Source organism: Hordeum vulgare, chromosome 4H (genome assembly GCF_904849725.1).
Source record: "Hordeum vulgare subsp. vulgare chromosome 4H, MorexV3_pseudomolecules_assembly, whole genome shotgun sequence".
NCBI lineage: Eukaryota > Viridiplantae > Streptophyta > Magnoliopsida > Poales > Poaceae > Hordeum > Hordeum vulgare.
In genome coordinates this window covers 609,452,918-609,477,818 of record NC_058521.1, presented here as the reverse complement: position 1 = coordinate 609,477,818, position 24,901 = coordinate 609,452,918, and the positions used below count along the sequence as shown (strand labels likewise).

Genomic DNA, 24,901 nt, shown 5'->3' with positions numbered 1-24,901 from the left:
AATAAACTTGAGGAGGATCAAAGCCAGAAATAATGACTCAAAGAAGAAGTGTCGCCATCCGTTCGAGCACCGCCCTTGGAGGACTAAAAATCCAACATATCTACTAGTCAAAGCCGAGCGACCAGGATTCCCCTCCCCGTCATCGGCCGCCGGAGCAGCAGGCATAGTGGAGGTGAATCCACATTCCACATGCTCGATGGCAGAGACCGGGCAAGGATGGTTCCGTAATCTCCTCGAGACGAGGAAAAGAAAAGTAATGATGCCATGTCGCGTACCATCTCTTCTGCTCAAAACTATGACATAATTCGATATTGATAGAATTAGTATTTGTGTATTGCAAACCAAAATGTTTTCCTATTTTGAAGTTAAGCAGTGTGTAAGTCTCAAGCTTGTATTTATAACACAATCTTTTTTGGATTGTGATTTATTATAACAAAAAGAAATAAGCACTATACAAAAGGTCGACAAGAGGAACAAAGTCATTCAGTGCCCTTAAAATAAAACTTGTGGGCAAGGGTGACACATTTAAAATTTATGTCACCAGTGTATCCAACTAACTTAGAAAAAGAAATAGCAAAATGCACCTCACCTACAAATACCCCCCATACGAAACTTTGCTACAATAGAGAATGCACTTTCAAGTGAAGTGGTGAAGTAGCGGCCTATAAATGTAGTACTAATGAAACCGCACGAGACGAAGCATTTCCTTGGTTTCGATTCCTACTCTGATTCGAAGTCAATTCTCCTACGACACATCTTTCTCTGATGACAATGAGTCAAACGATATTAAAGTGATCCGGTTGAGAACATATGCAAGGCATAATTGGACAACCTTTAACCCATCTGAAGTGGAGTTTTCCTTCCCATCAAGGAATGTAAAGAATTGCACATTTTGAGTGATGAAACTAACCAACCTATGTTCACGAAAATCGTCGACATCCATTGTTGTCTGTGCAAGACAAAAACAAAAATGAGAGCTCCAAAATGGCGAGTTTTGATACCTGAATTTTGTATTTCCTCGGACAGCCACATGTATCTTTTTCTTGGTAAAATTTTGCATGCACTTAGAACATACGTCGATGTATAGACAAAAAAGACGTCACATTTTTATATTATCGGTTTTGAATTTTGCAGATTGTACCAACGTATTTCGAGCCGGAGAGCAGAAAATCCAAGTCTGAATACGTTTTCTGTTAGTGGTACTGGTAGGTTCCCTGGAGATTTTTTTTCCTGTGTGGTGGCTTCCGATGTAGGTTTTTTTTTCGAGACATTGCTTCGTTTGTAGTTTTTTTAGGGAAAACTGCTTTGCTTTATTGATCAATAGTAAGGTTTACAGGTATAAGAAGGCTATCAAAAGGTTGTAGGAGCCAAACATGGCGTCCTTCCCCTAGATGCAAAGCATATCTAGCTAAACTATGAGCTTCAGTATTCAACAAACGTCCTTCATGACTGAAAGAGATGGTTTGGAAATCATTGCTTCCGTCCTTGATCTCCCTGACAATTGGAGTTGTAATGCCATTCGTTCCCGAGTTGATATCCTTGATTGCTTGAAGACAATCCGATGCTATAGTGATCTTCTGAAGAAGTAGATCCCTGCCCAGGGCAAGGGCCTCGCGGCATGCCAACGTCTCCAAAATTTTAGGGTCATTTAGTCCATGGAATACAATCGCTGACGACCCAAGATACTTACGCTGTCCATCGCGACGTACCGCACTCTCGCGGGGCAGAGCCCATGTACACTCACAATCATTGCTTCCTTTGTAGTTGGACGGGCCATTCTATCCGTGGGCTAAAGGGAGGAAATGGAAAGTAGGCCGGCCTGGCGCGTGTAGCGTTGGCCCATCTGCCAGAGCAAAAAATTGAAAAAGCAAAAAAATAAAACGACACCTGAGAGATTCGAACTCTCGCGGGCAGAGCCCATGTACTTAGCAGGCACACGCCTTAACCACTCGGCCAAAGTGTCTATTTGTGTTTATACAACGTGTTGGTTATTTTAATAAAGGTCTGCACAATTCTTATTTTTATAGAGGGCTATTGGATGGAACGCGCGTTGATATGGATGGCAATGGATACCCATTACCCACGTACCCTGCGGATGAAAACCCTATTAGGGTAAGGATATGGGACAAAAATTTATCCATGGATATATAAATAGAAAAAATTTAAACCCATCGGGTAGAGCGGGTATATAACTCATACCCATATACCCGTATACCCATATAAAATCTATGTAAACTCAAAATTATCTCTACAATCTACACGATATCAATAATTTATGAATTGAAAGTGTATGCCTATGAGTTGTTGTTTATGACTACATGATGTTGTTTTATAAGTATGTGTCGTAGCTATAATCTATCTTTATAAACTATATGATACAATGCAGTTTATAACTATAAATTTTTTAACTTGATGTTTTACAAATATGGATATTTTCACCCGCGGATACCCATCTACCCTGTTGGGTAACGGGTATGGGAAAAAATTGTATCCATTAACGGACATGGGTAAGGGTGATGGGCAATATTAGATGGGGCGGGTAAGGGTATCGGGAGGCTTCACCCGTACTCATACCCTGCGGGTGCCATCCGTTGACACGCTATCCTCGAAATAATACACATACGCCACACAAAGATATTTCTTTTCAGGGAAAGAAATGGGGATTTTATTTATATTCTATTGATAAAGGACTCTTCTCTTTTTTCTTTTACGAGGTAAAGGACGCTTCTCTTAACTTAAAATATAGCAAGAAACGGATACGAATCATGATACCCATACTGCCATACACCACACAAAGATGTCAAACACTAAAAGTCTGACAAAAAAAATACGGACATATCGGCAAGAGTAGCGTCATACGAGACCAACTTCTATGACCATGTCGCAGGACATGGTGGACCGATCAGAAGATTATGCTGTCATCCATGTTAAATAAAACATCCATGACCATCTCTTCCAACCGCATATACGCCGCCTTGGATAACGATTGAGACTCCATTTGATGTAGCGTACACCCAAAACGAAGTGAGTGCATCCAACAAAAAATAATTTCCTGCGTATCCAAATGACGCGCAGCTTGACGTTGCATCGCCTTGATCAACGAGTCATCGACATTCGAAGAAGAGTCGTCGACAAAGACGGGGTGGCAGCCGCTACATTGCAGAGGAGTGGACAACAATTCAAACGTAGGAGCTATAGAAGGTGACGGGGCTACGGAAGCCGACGCTGCCAAAGTCGGAGGAGCCACGGATGTTGAGAAGACCGTCACATCGACCATGTCGGCATCCCAACCAAAGTAGGCCCACCAAGCAGAGCCCTGAGGTGGGATGCATCAGCAAATGGATGGCAGAGGTAGGGCGACAACCTGTTGCGACTGCAACCTAGCCGACTGCACCGCAACCATAGTAACAGGACCGACATCGTGTGGCCTGGGCCAATCCTATATGCCCCTCGCAGACGACATATAGTTTAGGCTTTGCTGAAGCTCGCCTCCATACGAACCGGACTTTTTCGTTGTTTTATTTTTTCAGTTGTTTCTTGTGTGTGTGTGCGTGTGTGTATTTTTTTTGGTTTCGTTTTTTTTCCTTTTATATATTTTTAAAATATTGGTCCTTTTTGCAAATATCCTGTTTTATATAGGTTCCATAATACATGACGAACTTGTTTTAAAGTATATTGTGAAAACTTTTTCAAATATATATTAAACCTTTTTATTATACGATGATTATTTTTAAATACACACTAAACATTTTATTGTAATATACTACTAATATATATTGAAAATTTTCTAATATGTAATGAATATTTTTTAATTATATGCTAAATATTTTTAATATATAAACATTTTTAAAATATACGGTGAAATTTTCTAATACTCCGTCCGTCCCAAAATAAGTGTCTTAAGCTTAGTATAATTTTATACTAGAGCTACTATAAAGTTGAGACAGTTATTTTGGAACAGAGGGAGTATGTACTAAACTTTTTTATATAACACATACCAACTATTTTCTAATATATAGTTTCGTTTTTAATTGTTAACAAGAATATTAAGCTCCAAAAATAATAGCCCATTTTTTGGGTGAAAAACCAACAAATAAACAATACCACACTGAATTTTGGCCAAGCGGTGTGTGGAGCCACCACCACGTGTCGATCGTTGAGCGTATCCTTGTGATTACTTTTTGCTCTCCGATTTTCCTAGGCTTTGGTGGAATTATTTTTCAGGTAGCAATGTTTTTCCATGAGAAACACAACATGAAGCTTCTGCGAGAAGTATAACTCTGCTCCCGAAATGAAAAAAAAACACAATTATGCTTCTATGTTTGCATGAGATGCACAACTAGTCAATTGTGCACCCCGAAAGGGAAAAAACACAACTATCTATACTACTATTAAACAATCGAACAAGAATTACACTACAGACACCCCATCAAACGCCCCACAAAAAAAACCAATCAGCACCCCACAATTAATCCCACATATCTTAATCTAACAGCCCTTGTTAATCCACCGTCTGCTGGTGTACTTAGCAATTACAATTGGCTGAACATACTCCACCAACGAAACTTTCTGCAGCCAACTCTCCCTCCCCGTCCGCCTCCCCCTCACCCCGATCTGGAACTGCTCCCGCAAGCCCTCGCCCCGCTCACCCCGATCGCCCGCCGCTCCTACTCGCCCCCGCGCGCCGCTCCCGCTCGTCCAGCTACCGCGACCCCTCCCCCCGCTCCCCGCCCCCGAGCCGCCCTCCTATCCCGACCCGCCGCCGCGACCCTCCTCTCCCGTCGCCCAGTACCGCCACCGTTGGCCCCGCGCCACCGCCGCCCTCCTCTCCCGCCCTGCCATCGCCGCCCTCCGCTTCCGCTCGCCCCGCACCCTGCCGCGCCCCGCTGCGCTCGCCCCGCGCCGCACCCCGCTCTCCCCGCCCCGCGCCGCGCCCCGCTTGGCCGCCGCCCCCCGTGCCGTGCCACCGCGCCCTCCTCTCAGCGCCAATCCCGCTCGCCCCGCGTCGCACCCCGCTCTCCCCGCGCCGTGCCGCGGCCAGCTGCGCTCTCCCCGCGCCGTGCCCCGCTTGGCCGCCGCCGCTCCCGTGCCACTCCCCGCTCGGCCATCCAGGCCGCCGCGTCGCTCCCCCCGCCGCGCCGCGCCGCTCGCCCCGCCGCTCGCCTCGCTCGCCGGCTGGGCCGCGCTCGCCCCGCCTCCCCCTGCTCGCGCCGCCTCCCCCGCTCGCCCCGCTCGCCACGTGCCGCGCTCACCCCGCCCCCCCCCCCCCCCCGCTCGCGCCACAGGACGCCATCCGCCTCCCCCGCTCGCCACGTCCCTGTCCAGGAAGAAGCCTGCCGGAGCGAGTTACAGGTCCGTCCCAGATCCTGCTCCTCCTCCGCCTCGCTTCCCACAACAGTTCATCTTTACAGTTTGTATCTTTGTAGCCACATGAATTATTCAAGTTGATTCGCTGAACGCACTCATGTTGATAGAGCTAGAAGGTTTGTGGGTGAAGATGGGCCAGTATTTGTTCACCAGAGCGGACGTGCTTCCCGAGCCGTACATAGAGGTCCTGAAGCAGTTGTAGGACTCGCTTCCTCCACGCCCTCTTGAAGAGGTATGCATTTCCTCTTCATTACTCACTCTCAAGAAAGAAAGAAAAAACTATTCATTAGTAAATGGTATCATAAGTAACTGTACTTCCATTCATTTGTGACCAATCAAACTGGCATCATCAGATAGCATAACTGTAATGCAGTTTATCTTAGTCTTGGTTTTTGTCTGTCGTGTGCAGGTTCGTGGAACCATAGAAAAAGAGCTTGGTAAACCCATGAGTGAACTCTTTGCTACTTTTGACCTTGACCCTCTTGCAACCGCATCAGTAAGTTCCATGCCTCCCAAATGAACTATAGTTTCACTGGTGTAAATTCGTAATATGCTCAAGTGAATGAACACTTCTTGACAGATAGCACAGGTTCATCGTGCAACTCTGGAAGATGCCTGTGAAAGTTCAGCATGATGGTATCAAAGAGATCATATTAGAGGTTCTTTTCTTTTTTGTGAATAGTGTTTTGTAAGATAAGTAGGATTGCTATTGCAACTTTTCATCTGTGGTCAGGATTTGAAGAATGCAAAATCATTGATCGAATGGATTGCATGGGCAGAACCTCAATATGACTTCAACCCAATGATTGATGAATGGTGCAAGGAGGCACCCAAGGAACTTGATTTCAATCATGAAGCAGGTACTTCTCCTTGCTCAGATTCTTAGGTACAGTCATTCATAAAGAGGTCACCGTGATAATGTAAGGTGCAAAATCTACTTTCAGAGAACACTAGGACCGTCTCGAAGAATCTTAGTTGGAAAACTGAAGGTGGGAGTGGCAGTGTTTCCAGTGATGTTGATGTACTGATACCAGAAATTATTCAGGTATTAACTGGCAGCCTAAACTTTATTCTGTTTGTCTTGCATTAGTGTTTGCAAATCACGTGAACCGGGACCATCATCTGACCCATTCTTTTCTGTATCAGTCTACTGAAAAGATTCTGATTCTGGAATACATGGACGGAATTCGCTTACATGACAATGATTCATTGGAAGAATATGGTGTCGATAAGAAAAAACTCGTTGAAGAGATAACCCGTGCTTATGCTCATCAAATATACATTGACGGTTTCTTCAACAGAGATCCTCGTCCTGGTACTTTAATTACTTTCCTGTAAGCTGTGTTGGGTTTGTCAACCAAGAGTCCGGTGTTAAATGGAGGTTTTCTCGCTGTCAGGTTGACGCTTTCCCTAGGGATGCGATAATTTTCATGAGGGTCTTGAATCTTCTTAGAGGCATGTCTTGTTGGTGAACGTCGCATGGGAAACAAAAATTTTCCTACGCGCACGAAGACCTATCATGGTGATGTCCATCTACGAGAGGGGATGAGCGATCTACATACCCTTGTAGATCGAACAGCAGAAGCGTTAGAGAACGCGGTTGATGTAGTGGAACGTCCTCACGTCCCTCGATCCGCCCCGCGAACAATCCCGCGATCAGTCCCACGATCTAGTACCGAACGGACGGCACCTCCGCGTTCAGCACACGTACAGCTCGACGATGATCTCGGCCTTCTTGATCCAGCAAGAGAGACGGAGAGGTAGAAGAGTTCTCCGGCAGCGTGACGGCGCTCCGGAGGTTGGTGATGATCTTGTCTCAGCAGGGCTCCGCCCGAGCTCCGCAGAAACGCGATCTAGAGGAAAAACTATGGAGGTATGTGGTCGGGCAGCCGTGAGAAAGTCGTCTCAAATCAGCCCTAATTGCTCCATATATATAGGAGGAGGGAGGGGGACCTTGCCTTGGGGTCCAAGGGACCCTCAAGGGGTCGGCCGAGCCAAGGGGGGGGGAGGACTCCCCCCCCAAACCGAGTTGGACTTGGTTTGGTGGGAGGAGTCCCCCTCCCTTCCCACCTCCTCCCTCTTTTTTTTTCTTTTCCTTTGATTCTTTATTCTTGGCGCATAGGCCCCCTTGGGGTTGTCCCACCAGCCCACTAAGGGCTGGTGTGTCTCCCCAAAGCCTATGGGCTTCCCCGGGGTGGGTTGCCCCCCCCGGTGAACTCCCGGAACCCATTCGTCATTCCCGGTACATTCCCGGTAACTCCGAAAACCTTCCGGTAATCAAATGAGGTCATCCTATATATCAATCTTCGTTTCCCGACCATTCCGGAAACCCTCGTGACGTCCGTGATCTCATCCGGGACTCCGAACAACATTCGGTAACCAACCATATAACTCAAATACGCATAAAACAACGTCGAACCTTAAGTGTGCAGACCCTGCGGGTTCGAGAACTATGTAGACATGACCCGAGAGACTCCTCGGTCAATATCCAATAGCGGGACCTGGATGCCCATATTGGATCCTACATATTCTACGAAGATCTTATCGTTTGAACCTCAGTGCCAAGGATTCGTATAATCCCGTATGTCATTCCCTTTGTCCTTCGGTATGTTACTTGCCCGAGATTCGATCGTCAGTATCCGCATACCTATTTCAATCTCGTTTACCGACAAGTCTCTTTACTCGTTCCGTAATACAAGATCCCGCAACTTACACTAAGTTACATTGCTTGCAAGGCTTGTGTGTGATGTTGTATTACCGAGTGGGCCCCGAGATACCTCTCCGTCACACGGAGTGACAAATCCCAGTCTTGATCCATACTAACTCAACTAACACCTTCGGAGATACCTGTAGAGCATCTTTATAGTCACCCAGTTACGTTGCGACGTTTGATACACACAAAGTATTCCTCCGGTGTCAGTGAGTTATATGATCTCATGGTCATAGGAATGAATACTTGACACGCAGAAAACAGTAGCAACAAAATGACACGATCAACATGCTACGTCTATTAGTTTGGGTCTAGTCCATCACGTGATTCTCCCAATGACGTGATCCAGTTATCAAGCAACAACACCTTGTTCATAATCAGAAGACACTGACTATCATCGATCAACTGGCTAGCCAACTAGAGGCATGCTAGGGACGGTGTTTTGTCTATGTATCCACACATGTAAATGAGTCTTCATTCAATACAATTATAGCATGGATAATAAACTATTATCTTGATACAGGAATTATAATAATAACTATACATTTATTATTGCCTCTAGGGCATAATTCCAACATGTCTTGGTCTCTTGAACTTGTACATTCCTCTGATATTTCCAGCATCACAGTGACAGTTTTTCATTTATACCTGCAGGGCTTTCGGCTTCACTGAATGTTAGGATAGTTTATCTAGACATCATGAGGCCATTTGCTGAATCAACTTTGCTAGGGTGAGATGCGCGTCATGCTTATGTTTGCATCAGCTTTGTAGGGATCATCTTTTTCGAATTTGCTAATTTATGATTTCATTGATATCAGGAGTATGACACGCAGTCCCTCAACTAACAGCGAGTGGATCTATGACTCGCCTGTTAACTCTGAAGTGGAGTCTAAACTGAGGAATCTTCTAATTGAGATGGGAAGCGACAAAATTTTGGGTTTACAAGTGGGTCAATAATCTCTTGCCATTCATTTACATGCCATGATGTTGTTGTAGCAATATCTGTATGCCAATATTTGTTGTAGCACGTTGGGTCATCACCAGAATCTTAAGAATGAGATTTCAAGCCCAATTTCTGTTTTGGAGCGAAAGAGTGACGAGCTTCACAAGGTGAGTCAGAAGTCAACTATAATCTTGACTATTTCACATGTAGTGGTATGCAAAATTATTTGTAAGAACTGACGGATTTAATTCTGCAGGTACAGTTTCATGGTGCTTCACCTATGCTACATGTTACCACTATGGAGAAAGCAACAAAATGGGAGCCTGATAACATGAAAAGAATGGAATCACATGATGCCTATCTGATAGCCAGCCAACTAAATCTTCTGGATGAGCAGCAAGATGCATCTTATGTTGCTAACGTCCAGTTGGAACTCCGGCAAGCACGTGATCAGGTGGGTGAGCTGGAAAGCGAGCGCCGGTCAACTAAGAAGAATCCTTGACCATTTATCTCAATCTTTGGTCAGTGACCTTCTAGGCATATGTAAATTTTCCGTGTTCTGAATTTTTTGCCCTTATGTGTCTTGTAGGTTGTGTTTTATTCATGCATATAACTTACTTGTACTTCCATTATTCCCGTAGGTTCTGCTTTTTTGTCACATATCTGACACATTGTAAAATCAGTGTGTATACCTAGATCTCCAAAGTTGCGGAGGAGTGCTTCATAATTTCATTAGTCTTTTTAGAGCATATCAAATGGAGCAGCTTCTTTACTGGTAAAATCTCCCATGGATGTTTGCTGCTGGTCAGGCTCTTTCGACAGTCGGTACATATTTTCTCTTGGGTAATTTTCTTGACCTAAGATTTACTACCACTTCTTATCATACATTGTTATTCACCTTTAATGTTAGTATTTTGTGCATGGACCCTTGAGATCATATCTTCAATTACCGTCTGCAAACTATCATTTTTGGTCATGCTATCAATCTTTCTTGCTCACTAAATGGTAGTCTGACCTTGACCTGTTTGTGTCATCAGAGAAGGGAATTTTTCTTCTTTTTCCGACTTTTCTCTTGTCTTCATAAATATTTATTATTTTTAGTTGTATATTATAGAAGGATAGATCATGGAGGTTTCAGATCCACACGCGAGCGTCTATGAACCTCTGTTGATCTTTATACATAATTAGTACTTCTATAATCACATAAATAGCATATATTAGTACGTGTGTTTGTATGTACACGATTACATACCCATCGTTTGTTTAAGAAAAGGATAAGTCAACAAGATTTAAACTCAAGGAGTAAATGGATGCACTCCAAAATCATTCCACATGCATGATTGTAAATATCGTAGATTGAAACTGTGAGATTTAGGAATTCATTTTTTGAATTCTAATGAGACGTGTAAGTATTTTGAATTCTAATGAGTCCTATGAAGTTTGCATTAGAGAAAAGAAACATTATGGAATATTTGATTCTATTTTGACTACTCCCTCCATTCCTAATTATAAATCTTTTTAAATTTTCGAATATAAATCACATATGGATCAAAATTAGTAAATCTACACTCTAAAAATGTATATATGCATACGTATGTAGTGCATAGAATTTTTTAAAAAGACATATATTTAGGCACGGAGGGAGTATACAGACAATAAATATCCCATATGTTCTTTACGGAGAAATTCACCATGTTGATTGCCTTGGATGTATGATTTTTGCTAATTATGAGCAGGGAATTTTCTGTGTACGGTTATTCGTGTCTTGCACGTGCATGCTTACTAGTGGTTTCTAAAAAAAGGAAAACAAAACACAAATTTGCTTCCGTAAGAAGCACAGGGAAAAAGAACAATTGTGCTTCTCCGAAAAAGGGAAAAGTACACCTGTGGTATATCTTAGTCTTTGTTAGTCCATATGGAGCATTTGTACGACCAAATATAAGAGGAGTCACCAACATGATACTTGGTAACTCCTTCATGCATTGCAGTTGGTTAGTTCTACATTGCATTTGGGGAACGGCTTGAAATACCTCTCAAATGCTCTTTCATGCATTGCATTTGGTTAGTTCTACATTGAGAATTGAAATTAAACATGATTTAATTGCGATGGAATCGATATTTGTCTATTTGCAAATAAAAATGCCTTTCCAGAAAAAGGCCTTTTTGCAAACCCGTAGTGTTTTCCTATTTTAAAGTTAAGGAATGTGCAAGTCTCGGTCTTGTATTTTTCATGCATTTTACCGACTGGCTTTCAAAAATCAAACAATATAATAGAAAACAAAAAAAGATAAGCACTACACAAAATGCCTACAAGAGGAACAAATTCTTTTCTACCTTTAAAATAGAACTTGTGGCAAGGGGGGCGCATTTAAGTTTTTTTCCACCAGGAACTGTCACAACTGTACCGCACTTAGAACTACCACTCTCCGCCCGACATCACAAGTAATCACCGTTCTCTAACATAATCATGTGTCGTGAATTTACATCGACATCCCAAACGAAGAAATTTTATCTATGTAATTCGTGCTTCCACCCTGAATCCCTGATCAACTCATCAATGCATGATACCTCTGTTAGCTTATCACTCGTACTACCCGGCACACGGAGATGGGATATGGGTGTGGGTGAGTCGATGGTCGTGGACCATGGACATGAGCTGCACGACCGTTAGATACGATACACCTTTCCTTGCCTTCGCCTCCGGCCCGTGGGGTCGGAGTCTCGCCGGAGGGGATGAATGAGAGGGAGATTCTTCTCCCCTCTTTGTTTAGCGCAATTTGCACATAAGCCCTTCAGGAATGTTTGTATTTTTTTATAAAGTTGCGTGGCTCAAATACTTGTCGGGTGCTGCTTCATGCGTTGAGAATGAAAACTAAGCATAAGTTTGAAACATAAGTTTATGCCGATGTAATCAAGGTTTGTCTAGGCCATGCAAACCCAAAGTCGAGCGGTTAACAGAAAATGAATAAGATAAGCACTAATAAGCAACTTCATATTTAAAATGATGAAATTGAGTTATGATGCTTTGCGTGGTCACTAGATAATAGAGAATAGAGATAGATGATAAAACAAAATCCGAAAAAACAAAGGAAAACACTGGCAATTAGCCGGCAGATCGCTCAGCTACATCCGCCGCCTGCTCCACTTGCTACGTGTTTGCTGTTGTGAAGTACTTTGCAACAAGTGATGTGTTGCAATGAGGTTCTGCAACCGGACCTATGTTGCAAAAAGATTCCGCAAAATAAAAAAAAAAAAAAACTACAAGAAAATCTCTGTTGCAATAAAATTATTAAAAAAATCTACAATATGACCTCAGTTACAGAAGGTTCTGCAGCATAACCTCCGTTGCAAGAAGTTTTATAACATACTCGTTGTTGCAATTATAAAGATAAGAATGGGCTCTTGCTTGGCACAAGATGTAACGGATGCCGAGGCGGCGGATCTTTCTTAATGATCCGGCGGCCTACACGTAGCGTGCTTCAAAAACAAATGTACCCGAGAAAAAATAATGATTTTGTACCCCTAAAATAAAATTTGTATGCAAGGGAGGAATCAGAGGGCCACTCTCTTGGTTGTAGCTGTGGCCCATCTACCAGAGTAAAAGGACCAAAAGAGAATCGACACCTGAGAGATTCGAACTCTCGCGGGCAGAGCCCATGTACTTAGCAGGCACACGCCTTAACCACTCGGCCAAAGTGTCATTATGTGTCGGATATATGTGTGTGGCCTCCTACATATGGAAACATAGACGCAGACTCCCTGCAATGATCAAATTGAATAGAATCCAGTTGACGCATTTATTAACAGTAATTAACAATTCAATAATTACGAAAGTAACAAAGGGCAAATGAAAATTTGAAAAACAGTAAGGATGCAGTGGTTAGCCGGCGCAAGCGATTTCATACCCTGGCAAGCATCGCCAGTTTTGTGCAGCATGCTCCAGATCCCTAGATAATTTCTTAAATTATTCCGCAGGTTTTTTGCTCTGGTTGTTCCAAATCATCTGAATTTTGCAGGCAAGCCATCACTTGTGTGCGCAGCGCACTTTGGGCATCAGGCAGAGATCAACCAACTCTTGAGGCATTGTTTGGTAGAACTCGATTGGGGAGGTTTGGGAATGAGGGGATTTGAGAGGATTTGGTGAATCCCTTCCTTCCATCCGATTTGAGAGGATTTGGTGAATCCCTTCCTTCCACCCAATCCTCTCAAATCCTCGGGGTTTTGCTTTCATCAGTCCCTCGAGGAGGATGCTGAAACACATGGATAGGAAGGGATTGAAGAAGATCGGAGGGGATTTGGCTAAACAAACCCCTCCTATCAAATGGGTGCCTGAGGTTCTCTGGGGTTTCTGACCCTCTCAGGGATTTTCCTCTCGAAACCTCCTGAATCCCTCCGTGCCAAACGAGGCCTGAGTGTTTGAAATATCTGAACTTGCATTTTATAGAAGGGACACTTAATTAGTACAAAAGCTTGGTGGATTCTTGGGAATTGCTTGTGAACAAGTGATCTGTTTACCCCTGGATGATGCTTCTGCTTTAAGTTTGGTTTGCACCTCCAGTAGCACTTCTGCGTTGAATAAGCTAGCTAGATATAATCTCTTCCTAATAATAAAGCAAATACGGTTTCTGTCATCCGTCATGGCATTTTTACGAAAAAGTCCCTCCGTTTTCAGTTATTCAACCCACAGTCCTCACCATTAGTCAACCAATCGTTCGTTACATGCGATAGAAAAGAAAAAAAGATAAACCAGACACCGTGCCTCCCGATCCGATCTCCACCTCCATCGCGCCGCCCCTCACCGCGGGCGCCCGTAATCGCCACACATCCCCGGCGCGCCGCCACCTCGTACCATGCCCTGACCCGCCTCAGCGCGCGCCGCCGCCCCCTCCCCTCCCCCACCCACAATCGTCGTGCGCCGCCCCCGATCGCCGCACATCGCCAGCCCTCCGCCGTGCATCCGCGATGGAGCGCCGGTGGGCATCCTGATTATGGGCGAGCCCAATCGCCGCACTTCGCCGGCCCTCCGTCGTGCGTCCGGGATGGAGCGCCGGTGGGTGTCGCCGCACATCGTTGGCTCTCCGTCGTGCGTCCGTGATGGAGCGCCGGTGGGCGTCGTGATTATGGACGAGGACCCTGCCAAGGCGACTTACCTCGCCACCGTCTTGCCTCCCCCAGCATATCTGCCATCGCCTCGCGCTGCCCGTCGGAGTTAGATGCCCCATTGGCTGCTTGTTGGCTAGAGGTCGAGCTTGAAGGTGTAGAAGAGGAGGCATATGATTCCCTTCCCCATTTCTTTTGAACCCCATCAAGACAAAGTTTGGCACCAAATTTACCAGAAACTGCATTGCCTGATGGCTGGGACCTTGTCTGATGATGGTCTTCCCTATAGTGACTTGGTTCTGGAACTGGAACAAGGTCAGTAGTTGGCAGGGAAACACTACTTTGTGAGGTTGCTGTAGGTAGTGAAGGTTTAGGTAGCTCATAGGCTTCAAATCTAAGAGCATGAGCAGATGTCTCATGTTGGTCTTGGGCTTTGTAGTTCTGAAAATGAAATAAAAAATTCTGCAAATGGTTTGTTTCCCCCATGACACTAGCGTTCTCAGGGCCCTCAACCCCAAGTACAGGCATGGCTCTCTCTGGGGCGTCATGCTTTGCACCACACGTATGTTGTTCAACTTCAGTCTATGAGATGCCTATCTTTCTTTGTACTCGTGATCAAATTCACTATCTGCTACGTACGTACATGCACAGAGGCCATGTTTGTTGACCTTGGCCATTTCAACATCAATGACATTCAGGTTCGTCGGCCACTATCAGTTTTTAACAACATTCATATTCATTTGTAGCACATTGGTTCAGAGCGGAGACTGGTTTTAATTTTCTTCATTTTTCGACCTGTTGCAATACCCCTTCGTTAGCCAGGCATCCTACCTGCATGAATTTCGGCAAGACGTCGGGGACACCTTCTACAAATCTATCCGAGGTAGGCAGCAGGCACCACTGTTTTTTCACTTATAGTTTAAGAAAAAGTGCTAGCAAATCTCTGAATGTTGTTTATGCTCCGCTGGCAGCAGAGGAATAGACCCGACAAGGAAGGGAACGACGTCAGCGCAGTCAATGGAATTAAGAGGGAAAGTAAACTTTGAAGCACTTGGTTGAACCAAGAGGTGATTCCCTGTTTTTGGTGTACCATGCAGTAGTTGATGCAGAGTGTTTGTGCTTACAAATAGCAACATGAATTTTGGTGGTAATAGTTTCTGAACTGTAGTGTCGTAAAAATTATGTGGCTTATTTTTGTAGCATTTATGATGGACCAATTTTTCCTGTAAATTAAACCATATTATGAGAATGGGGTGGAATGCATACATACATCAATAAAAATCCTTGATCCATTTTGTTGGCCGATCTATTTGTTTTTCCTTGAGGGTAAAAAATTGGATCTCTATTCTTCTTGGCTTTCTTGCATGAGTTTTCTTAATAAATTATTAATTTGTAATATTAATGACAGATTGGTGCAATTTCACTAAATTTAATTGTTTTATTTTGGGCTGTAAATTGTCATCTTTTGTTGTTCACCCGTTGCAACGCACATGCCTTTTTTGCTATCAACAATAACCCACCATCATCGGTCCGAATTTTGGTCCGTTCTTCGCCTTCCACCTGGGCATGTATGTTCAGCGTCAGCGGGCTTTTCGGTCCACCTTCCATCTAGGCTAGGCTTTTTACAATAATAAAAAAAATGGGCTTCTCGGTCCACCTTCCATCTGGGCTAGGCTTTTTACAATAATAAAAAAATGGCTGCACGAGGGATAGAACTAAGGGAAAGAGGGACAACGCCAGCCCTGCTACCCTACGCGAGATAGTGTCGTTCGTCTTGATATTATAGATGGTCCCACCTTGCGTTTTTACATCAAATCAAATCCTACCAATTTATATAGGTTCGCGAGTAGCCTAGAATAACGACAAGCCCCGTCAATGTGTGGATGAACTGACATGCTCTAATTAGAGAGAAAGATGGTTGGCTAAGACCCAATAATTAAATGAGTATTGTTGGGTTCTTTCTTGGCAAATCAAATAGGGCTACCAATCAAAGGAGATGCACGGAGACGCCGATGGCTAGGGACCACTTGCCGTTCGAAGGTATCCTCCTCAGACTCGGCATATTTTGACCCGACGGCAATGAGGCGTTGGAAGTTATCCTCCTAATATGACCCGACGACAATGATGCGTTGGAAGTTATCCTCCTAATATGACCCGACGGCAATGAGGCGTTAGAAGTTATCCTCCTAATATGACCCGACGGCAATGAGGCGTTGGAAGTTATCCTCCTCAGACTCGGCGGGGACGAGGACGAAGGCCAGGGCGTCGTGGTACAACATTGTCCCATACCTTTACTCATTCAACACACTGATCCGTGGGCAGGTGCTCTGGAGCGTGCATGTTTCGATGGTACGTCCTTCAGGGCAGCTATAAAGAAACTTGTGGATTACAAGTGTGCATGTATTTAACCCTATCATCCGTGGGCATACAAAGGTGCACGGAGGCTGCACAACGGATTCCTGCCAGCATGACACGCCACGGTATGTCTCAATCATATAATCTGGTTGTTGATTGCTTCCTGAAAACAACATTGAACAACATTATGGAATAGCACCAATGACAATCCATTCATCAAGAATATGTTCAACAAGGGAGTCACACATAAAATGGCTAATATATTAAAATAGATATTCTTAGTTTGTCATTAATTTTTATTGAAAAACGTCACGTGTCGTTCTTTGCATGATATCGCCTCGCTCTCCCGGTTTCGGACAAGAACTATGTTTCCATATGTGATGGATTTGTGGCTACCTTTTTAGGTGATTTCGGTGCACCGTTCACTCATCGAGACTAACACATGCAATGGGCACAACCGGGGCAATGTGACAGGTGGGAGTTATGGCCTCAAGAAGACAAAGGAGAGCTTTAATTGAATGGTTTACTAATTAATTTTAAAGTTGTTTGTTCAAAATCAATAATAAAATATGGAGTGTCTTGTCGATCATACGAATGTGTTTTGCACATACGAGTTTCAAATAATTTTACTTTCCCGTTGCAATGCACGGGCATTTATACTAGTATAATGCTAAAACATATTGGACCTATCTTGGGTTTACCCTGCCATTTGTGGGCCCGATAATGCAAAGTTGGTCGATGTGTTGATAATGCCTTTCTTCTAAACAAATCTTGGGTTTGCTCTCGAAAATATGTTTGATGAGTTAGATCATGTTGATTTTATTCAGTACAATCTTTTTTTTTTCACGAATGTTAGAGCATCTCTAGCAGATACTGCAAAAACGCGAAAACTGCAAAGTTTCGGCTAGTTTGCGGACCGGGCCCAGTTTGCTGCGCAGAGCAGACTCCGCATCTGCAGCCCGGCCCGCAAACGTTTTGCGCGAATCCGCAAATGTACGCGGGGTAGGCATAAAAGCCGTTTGGGCTCCCATTTGCGGGGCCAAACCCTCATCTCCGTCGTCGAATTCGTCGCCGCCGTTCCTCTCCCTTCACTAGCTCCAGCCGCTCGATTCGCTCGCCATGGACGCCCTTCCTCCGCATCTGCAGCAGGAGCGGCGTAGGTGTGTCGCCACCGACGCCGCGCGAAAGCGGTCGTCGCATAAGTGGACGGGGAGGGGGCTCCCGGTGCCGGCGTCGCTGCTGCGGCGGGAGACCGAGGAGTTCGACATCCGCCATGGTCTCGTGCCGGCCCCCGCGCCTCCCGATTCGCCACCGCCGGAGTTCGAGGAGGGGATCTCCTCCGGCAGCTTGACCCTCTCCGGCGACGGCGACGGCGCGGCCGCATCCTACGAGCTCCGGTGAGCTAATTTTGGTCTGTTTAGGGTTAGGGCCACGTCTTCAAGTGCATTTTGGCCGCGATGTAAATCTTAACGAACAACGGATGAACTAGTATTGGATGAACTAATCTCCCGCGTAGTTTGAATGTTTAAATTTGCAGTTCTGTTTGCGGTGTCTGTTCTGCGCGACACGTTTCTGAAACTGCCACCCAGTTTGCACCGGACTGCAAACGTTCAGAACTGCTAGAGATGCTCTTATTTGGTACTACAACCTGTTGAAACGCAGGGCAGGTGCTTAGAATCAGAAGTGAAGTGAGATTGACAAACATTTTAAATACTGTGCATGATTAAATGCAACCAGTAATCGAGGTATATATATTCCATAAAGCGTTGTATCTGAAGATACATGGTTTTCCTAGATAATGTGGTGAAGATACATATCCTGCATATATGGATGATACGGAGCATCCAATATAGTGAACATTTATTCTTATTCAACACTACAGTACAGGCATACAATTGTCTGTACTCTGTAGTGTCTAGTCTCTACTCCCCTTAAGAACTTTCCGGCCTAAACCTTCTTCCGCCCGATCCACCTTCCCTTTGACAGTCGAAGTATGTCGCGGCCACAGTGTTGAGGTGGTACTGACATGCGAAGTTCCTGGAGCTGAAGTTGTGCCGCATGTGCGGCGCAAAAACCGTCCCTCTACCTAGTTGTTGGAACAGCACAAATACCATTCGGTGGATGCCAGATCTTGGCTCCGGCCTTTCATAAACTAGAAGCTCTTGGCCTGCAAGAGCATTGGTTATTAACTAGTTAAGAATTTAAAGAGTAATTTAACTTTGTGGAGACATCTAGTCACTATTTGCAGCGTTGAATTATAATAAATCATTGCATGTGTTTCGTTTTGTACATGTGAAAAATGATACGTACTCCTTCTGTAAACTTATATAAGAGCATATAAAACATTACTTTAGTAATCTAAACGCTTTTATATTAATTTACGGAGGGAGTAGATAGGAAAATGTGTTCCTGAAGTATATCAATACTTTAGAGTACCTGTTTCTTATAATGGACTTGTCTGAAAGATTTCCAAAATCTTTAAAGCATATGTACGCCATTAATTGCGAGTTTCTTCTCTAGTACTACCTCCGTCACAGTTTATAAGGCACGCACGTGTACCTATGTCGTCAATTTGACTTATATAAAATCTATTGTTTAATATAAAAATTATATCATTAGAAAATAGAACATCTAAAGTTTTTAATGATATATTTTTTATAATATATGCTTATTATTAAGTTGGTCAAATTGACGACCTAGATACACGTGCCGGACTTATAAACTAAGATGGAGGGAGTATTAAGATATCCAATTGTTAATGATGAGCTAACTTTTTTTGCAAAAAAATAAAAAATAAAAATGATGAGCTAATTTGAATTTACTTATACCCGATTTAAGTGATAGTCCTATCTGTTAATTCTATGGTAGGCAATAGGTTTGAGGCAAAGAACTTAACATGGGCTAATTTCCACACCCATAAATTCAGCTAAAACCACAAACCACATGGAACACATTGATATGCATGACATCATACCAAAGCTGACACCGGTTGTTCCAGGGATATCTGCCACCATCCTACATAGGAGTGGAGACATATCATAATGAGAGTAAATTAAATAGGAAAAATATATCAAAATTTCCAGGGCAGAAAACAAATGGATGAATGGTTTAGAAATTGACCAGAATAAGAATATGTTGCATTTAATTTACCAGTGCAAGTACTCCCTTAGTGATGGGTGACTTGGGCTTGGGGCGTCTGGATCCACCAGCATCTTTTCAAGTCAAAGACAAACTCAAAAAAAGTTAACATATATTATGTCTGAGTTTGCTAAGAGAAAATTAACCGTCCGCATGACCTTTTGTTTCTATGAAATTCTTTACAATAATACTACTAAACAATGTCAAAGATTCATATAACTGAAGAATCGGCGTATACCGTCCACTTCTCCGGTTAGAAGCTTACCAAGGTGTAGAGAACTCTCATGTCGTTGCCACCAATATCAACTCGCGGCTTGCTTACAACGGCAGATGGTTTTAGCGCAGCACCTGGGCGAACTTGCCTATTGTTGTAGCCTATTGTGAGTGGAACAGTTGATGTAAATGGATCCAACACATCATGTATAACATGAGCCGCAACCAAGGGATCCACTACCGACATATACTGGACCTTTTTCTGTTATTCTGTTAACCTACCTCTCCATGGCCCTGAAGAAATTGTGTGTGTGCATGAACTAGCTAGTTTTATGGTGCGCGACGAGGATTGTCTGATTCACCTTTAAAAAGTTTTGATACTAGTGTCATGTCATGCGTGCGTCACCTGTATACACAAGACGTCCTTGATAAATTTTTTTTTTGAAAAGGAGGCGTTGCCCCGGCCTCTGCATCGAGTGATCCATACGTCCTTGATATTTGTCGATTAGATTCTAAGCTTTATGGAGTTGTCAGGCACTCCGGCTGTTGATATTTCGACGTTCATGCTTAAACTATCCCTATCGTTATTTGTGTGTGCTACAACGGGAACAAGCCTGTGAACTATGGGAAATTGTTAGCTCAATCAGCTAGTTGTTCCTTTGGTCACAACCTCTAATGAAATAGTGTGTACCAACTTAATGTGTTTGGGTTCTCATTCCAACAGTATGTTTACACTTAACAGTGGTTTCCACCTTGTAATTTGTGAGATATCTTCTGATATTTGGATTTAATGCATTTACATAGCGTTAACACATTTTACCCCTTCTGAAAACTCATGTTCCTTATTTCATATGGTTATTTATTTGATTTTTTTTTTGAAAAGGAGGAACAAAGCCCCTGTCTTTATTTGATTGAAACTCGGGGATTACAAGAATGGACTAATAGGAATAGCTAGGAAGCATATGTGATTGCATCCACTTAACATCGTCTATAAGGTGAATTGCTTCTACCGGGCTGCAAAGTTGTAGCGACACTCTTTTATATGTTGGAACAGGACCGCCACTCTTCTGTTAATGACCCAAAAGTGAGGTGTAAGTTCTCGAATCCATTTTTTATGTTATGTGCAAGTTTAAGCAAAGATCTAAGGTATTTTGTCCAGACTAGTTTGACATTTTTCTCTTCATGGCTATTACATATACTCCCTCTGTAAACTAATATAAGAGCGTTTAGATTACTAAAATAGTGTTCTAAATGCTCTTATATTAGTTTACGGAGGGAGTAATATTAACATATCACAACGATGTTTGCTCCTGCTTTGTCTTGATTTTAAGCAAGGCAGCGGAGTTCAATATTATTATTGCTATGACGTGTTTTAGTATATTTTTTGGCCAGTTTTCAAGAATAACCTATCCATGTATAAAGATGCAAATTTGAACCGAGTCAACCCAATCAACCCATCCCAGTTATTTGCTATGTGCATAACATAGACCGTCAGTCTGGCACCGTGGTGGCGTCGATGGCAGACCTCGCAAGGATGATGCGTTTGTTCTAGCTCTGGAGAGGATACGGTGGTAGATGGTGGAGGCGGCCTCTGCGCCGGACCAGCTTGGGATCCAGTTTCAGTGGTGGCTGGGCTGGAGCATCAGACTATAGATGTTAGGATTTGGTGCGATATCTGTTTGGTATTTGGCCCGGATATTCAGCACACCTTCATCAAGGAATAGGAGTAGCAACATGTGTTGTCTAGATGGTGGCTTCAGGCTGACTGATGTATTACTTTGTATGGTCTCTGTGAATAATTAATAAAATGGCTGTATGCATCGTCTAGATGCAGAGGCAGGGTATATCCTCCTTTTCTAAAAAAAAAAGTTAAGTAAGAGTAAACAATTGTGTCATACTGCATGAGATTGTCTATTGGTCATAAACGACACCCCGTGCAAATTAGAGGCCGAAATGCCAGCATCATCAAGGAAATTGAAGCTTGACCGAAGAACTTTCAGGAAGCTTCCTTTGTTCATGAAGGTTCCGGTTCTAACTCTCGGAAGTCCATAAACTAGCTCGTTTTCCTCTTTTCCTTACATGCTGATCTGATTTTTGTTCCCCAAAACATTATAAATCAAAAAGTGAACAGAGTTTTTTAAGAGTAAACCACCTATGTCTTTCCTATTCATTAACTTCTATGTGATATTATTGAAAAAATATATTAAGACTAAACAAGTAATACGTTAAGTGGATGCAAATACATTAAGAGTACCATCACTCTTCTGTTAATGCCCAAAAAACGCAATACATTAAGCGGATGAGAATTTGAGCAGATTAGTCTAAAAAACAGTTAAGAGTAAACCATGAAATAGATAAAATATGAACCCGTGTCCAAATGCACCACCACGTGAGTTTGTACACTTTAAAATATATATTTTTGAAAGATCATAGTACAATTATTGTTTAGATACGTAAGGAGTAATATGGATTGGAGGGAGTCTATAAATTCTTATCCAGAACTTTAGATATGTACACGAATAAATGATTAAACTTATGATCATATGTTCATTATACAAAGAAAAAAGATGGTTACACCTCTTTGTTAATATAGCTTAATAATTTATTATTATTATTTTGATAGAGCACACATGCCAAGGTCTCGGCAAGCCAAGCCGACACCGCCAGAAACCTCCAGCCCCGTGCCCTGTCGTCGAGTCCAATCACCGTGTCGCGCCCCGCCACGAGCGTGTCGACACCCGCCCAGAAGACAGCCCGCGCCGTTCCCGTTAGCAATGGAGAGAAGAAGTTCCGCCGCCGCTGACGCCAGCTGGGCTTTGCCCGACGGCGGCAAGGAGGAGAGGAGGGAGGGGGTGCGGGGGCGGCGGCGCTAGAGTTCTCCTCCTCGGTCGACAAGGGAGCGACACAAAGGGTGTACGAGTTGTGGCCTTGTATAAAGTTGTATAAAGGAATGGAGGGAGTACAACTGTAGATGCGAAAGTCGGCTATCACACCTATCTCCTGAATGATAGGTATTCTATTTACAGCTCTGCGATAGCAAAGTAGAATCCATTTGTTCCTTCTTCACATGGGGGTGAAATATGAATATATACTTGGAAGGCTTTACTTGAGGCTATCCTCCATGTCACCTAGATTTGAGATATCAAAAAAAGGCTGTACAACAAACACCCTGTCATCTCTAGTACTTATGGTTATATGCTACCTCCTTCACAGCAAACACCCTGTCACTAAATGAATGTGTTAGCAAAAAGTGTACATAACTAGCAGCCCAATCGACAAAATGCCATTTGACTTGCGTACATGCCCTTCTGGGTTGTAGTGGTTCTGTACAGGCAAAATATCTGGGATTTTTTTTATGGAAAACAATGATTTCGGCTACCGTGCGCTTATATTTATAACTTTTTTAAGTTAAGTATAAGGAAGAAAAGGGAGCTGTAATTTCTCCTTGTGAGCACCAGGAGAGAGTGGATTTTCAGCACTCGGATGCCTAGGCATCCTCTATGAACAGTAACACCAAAACAAATAGAAAAAAATAAAAAAATTTAAAACTTTGCAAGACCAAAGATGATCAAACTTTTTAGGTGCTTGCAAGTTTTCATGCAAAAAATATATTTAAGGAGCTCTACAGAGGTAAAATATTTTAGTACTTTAAATTTTAAGCACTTTTAGCACTAAAATCTGAAACATGTTTGTACACTTTTCTCTACATGATTTTTGGCATGAAAACTTGTAAGAACCTACAAAGTTTGACCATCTTATATGTTACAAAGTTTCAGATTTTTTTAAACTTTTTTTAAAATTTTATTTTACTGTTCGCCCAGGTGCTGTTACACCTTTCTCAGCGTCAAAATAAGCGTAGTTGGTTGTGTGTAATTTCTTCAGATGGGGGTTCAATTTCTCCTACTAAGGAAAAGAATGAGATAGTGGGATGCTACACCCCGGTCAGGAAGCTGGAAATAATTCTTCCTCCTCGTTGTATGAACAAGTACATTGAGTTTTTCCTTGAATTTATTCATACACATGTAGACGCTCGGCTGAATCCCTTCAAGTATGAAGTCATTCCTGGTCGTCCATATGACACAAGTGACCAGAATGAATATCTTAAGGAAGAAAGGAACTGCTGCAAATCTTTATATATCATTGATGCTCAGCAAAGTATCTGATTTGATTATCAGATGTCACATCAGCCAAAGAAGAGCCATCCTCCTTACATATCTCGGCGACTCGAACATGAAAGGAGAAGCATCTCTCTTGTGCAGAAAGCAGAAGCATCTCCTTTTCCAGAAGGCATACTACTAGATAGGAGAACAATCTAAATCTCCCATCCATCTATCGTTTTACATCGATCTATCTTTATTGCAAGGGGAATATTCACCTTTTGCATCCTAACCTTGACCTTGCTTGTTTAGGAAATAGGAAAGGAAACGGAAAGAATTCTACGACCATATCTCAAATTACACAAGGTTTTTTCATTTTAAAATAAATAAAGTTACTTATCTCAATTGTTTATGACCAGCCATATCTAAATTTATGTTAGGTTTTCTGTAATCTTTGAAAATATTTATGTAATTTTTGCAGGGACTTCCGGACACATTTAATCTTGGAAGAGAGAAGATAATTAATGTGCATCCGTACGTGTAGATTGTTGTTCGCGCTGAGGCCCTGCGAATAAAGGCGCCACCAATGATTCATCGTCTAGCAAGTCCCCATCCCCTCATTGATCCTGATTCTCTCTCTTGATATGACGACGTAGAGCCGCTGCTGCCACTCAATGGATGGTTGGACTGCTGACGGCGACGGGCCAGCATTCTTTTGCCCCAACAGCAAACAGTATGTATCAAATTTCTGATCCAAATTCAATCTACGCACGGAGAAACAAGATGTGCAATTATTTCATACATGAATAGTATCTGAATTCTATCCATTTGTTGCACTATTTGTAGCTGGATTTGCCTTTTCCTTTGTTTCTCTACGCGTAGATTGAATTTTGCTTTGAATTTCTGTGAGATTGTAAACACATGTGTTTTGTGACAATATACAAGCTATGCCAGGCCGAGGGAGAAAAAGTTCCATTT

At 43.0% G+C, this 24,901-nt stretch overlaps 1 protein-coding gene, 1 long non-coding RNA gene and 2 other non-coding genes across 4 annotated transcripts; 1 reads left to right on the top strand and 3 right to left on the bottom strand.

Moving 5' to 3' along the window:
- Nucleotides 1–1,881: 1,881 nt before the first annotated feature.
- TRNAS-GCU lies at nt 1,882–1,963 on the bottom strand. The gene has a single exon. It is a non-coding gene; the product is annotated as a tRNA-Ser (tRNA).
- Nucleotides 1,964–5,983: 4,020 nt separating this feature from the next.
- LOC123450070 lies at nt 5,984–6,399 on the top strand. The gene is made up of 3 exons (XR_006632070.1): nt 5,984–6,026; nt 6,101–6,227; nt 6,312–6,399. It is a non-coding gene; the product is annotated as an uncharacterized LOC123450070 (long non-coding RNA).
- Nucleotides 6,400–12,638: 6,239 nt separating this feature from the next.
- Nucleotides 12,639–12,720, bottom strand: TRNAS-GCU. The gene has a single exon. It is a non-coding gene; the product is annotated as a tRNA-Ser (tRNA).
- A 5,686-nt stretch (nt 12,721–18,406) lies between these two features.
- On the bottom strand, nt 18,407–20,076 carry LOC123450069 (protein RICE FLOWERING LOCUS T 1-like). Its single transcript, XM_045127474.1, has 4 exons — nt 19,879–20,076; nt 19,626–19,687; nt 19,450–19,490; nt 18,407–18,642 (listed from the first exon to the last, which is right to left on the bottom strand). The coding sequence occupies exons 1-4, from the start codon at nt 20,071–20,073 to the stop codon at nt 18,407–18,409; spliced, it is 534 nt and encodes a 177-aa protein (XP_044983409.1). The 5' UTR covers nt 20,074–20,076.
- Between the last annotated feature and the right edge of the window lie 4,825 nt (nt 20,077–24,901).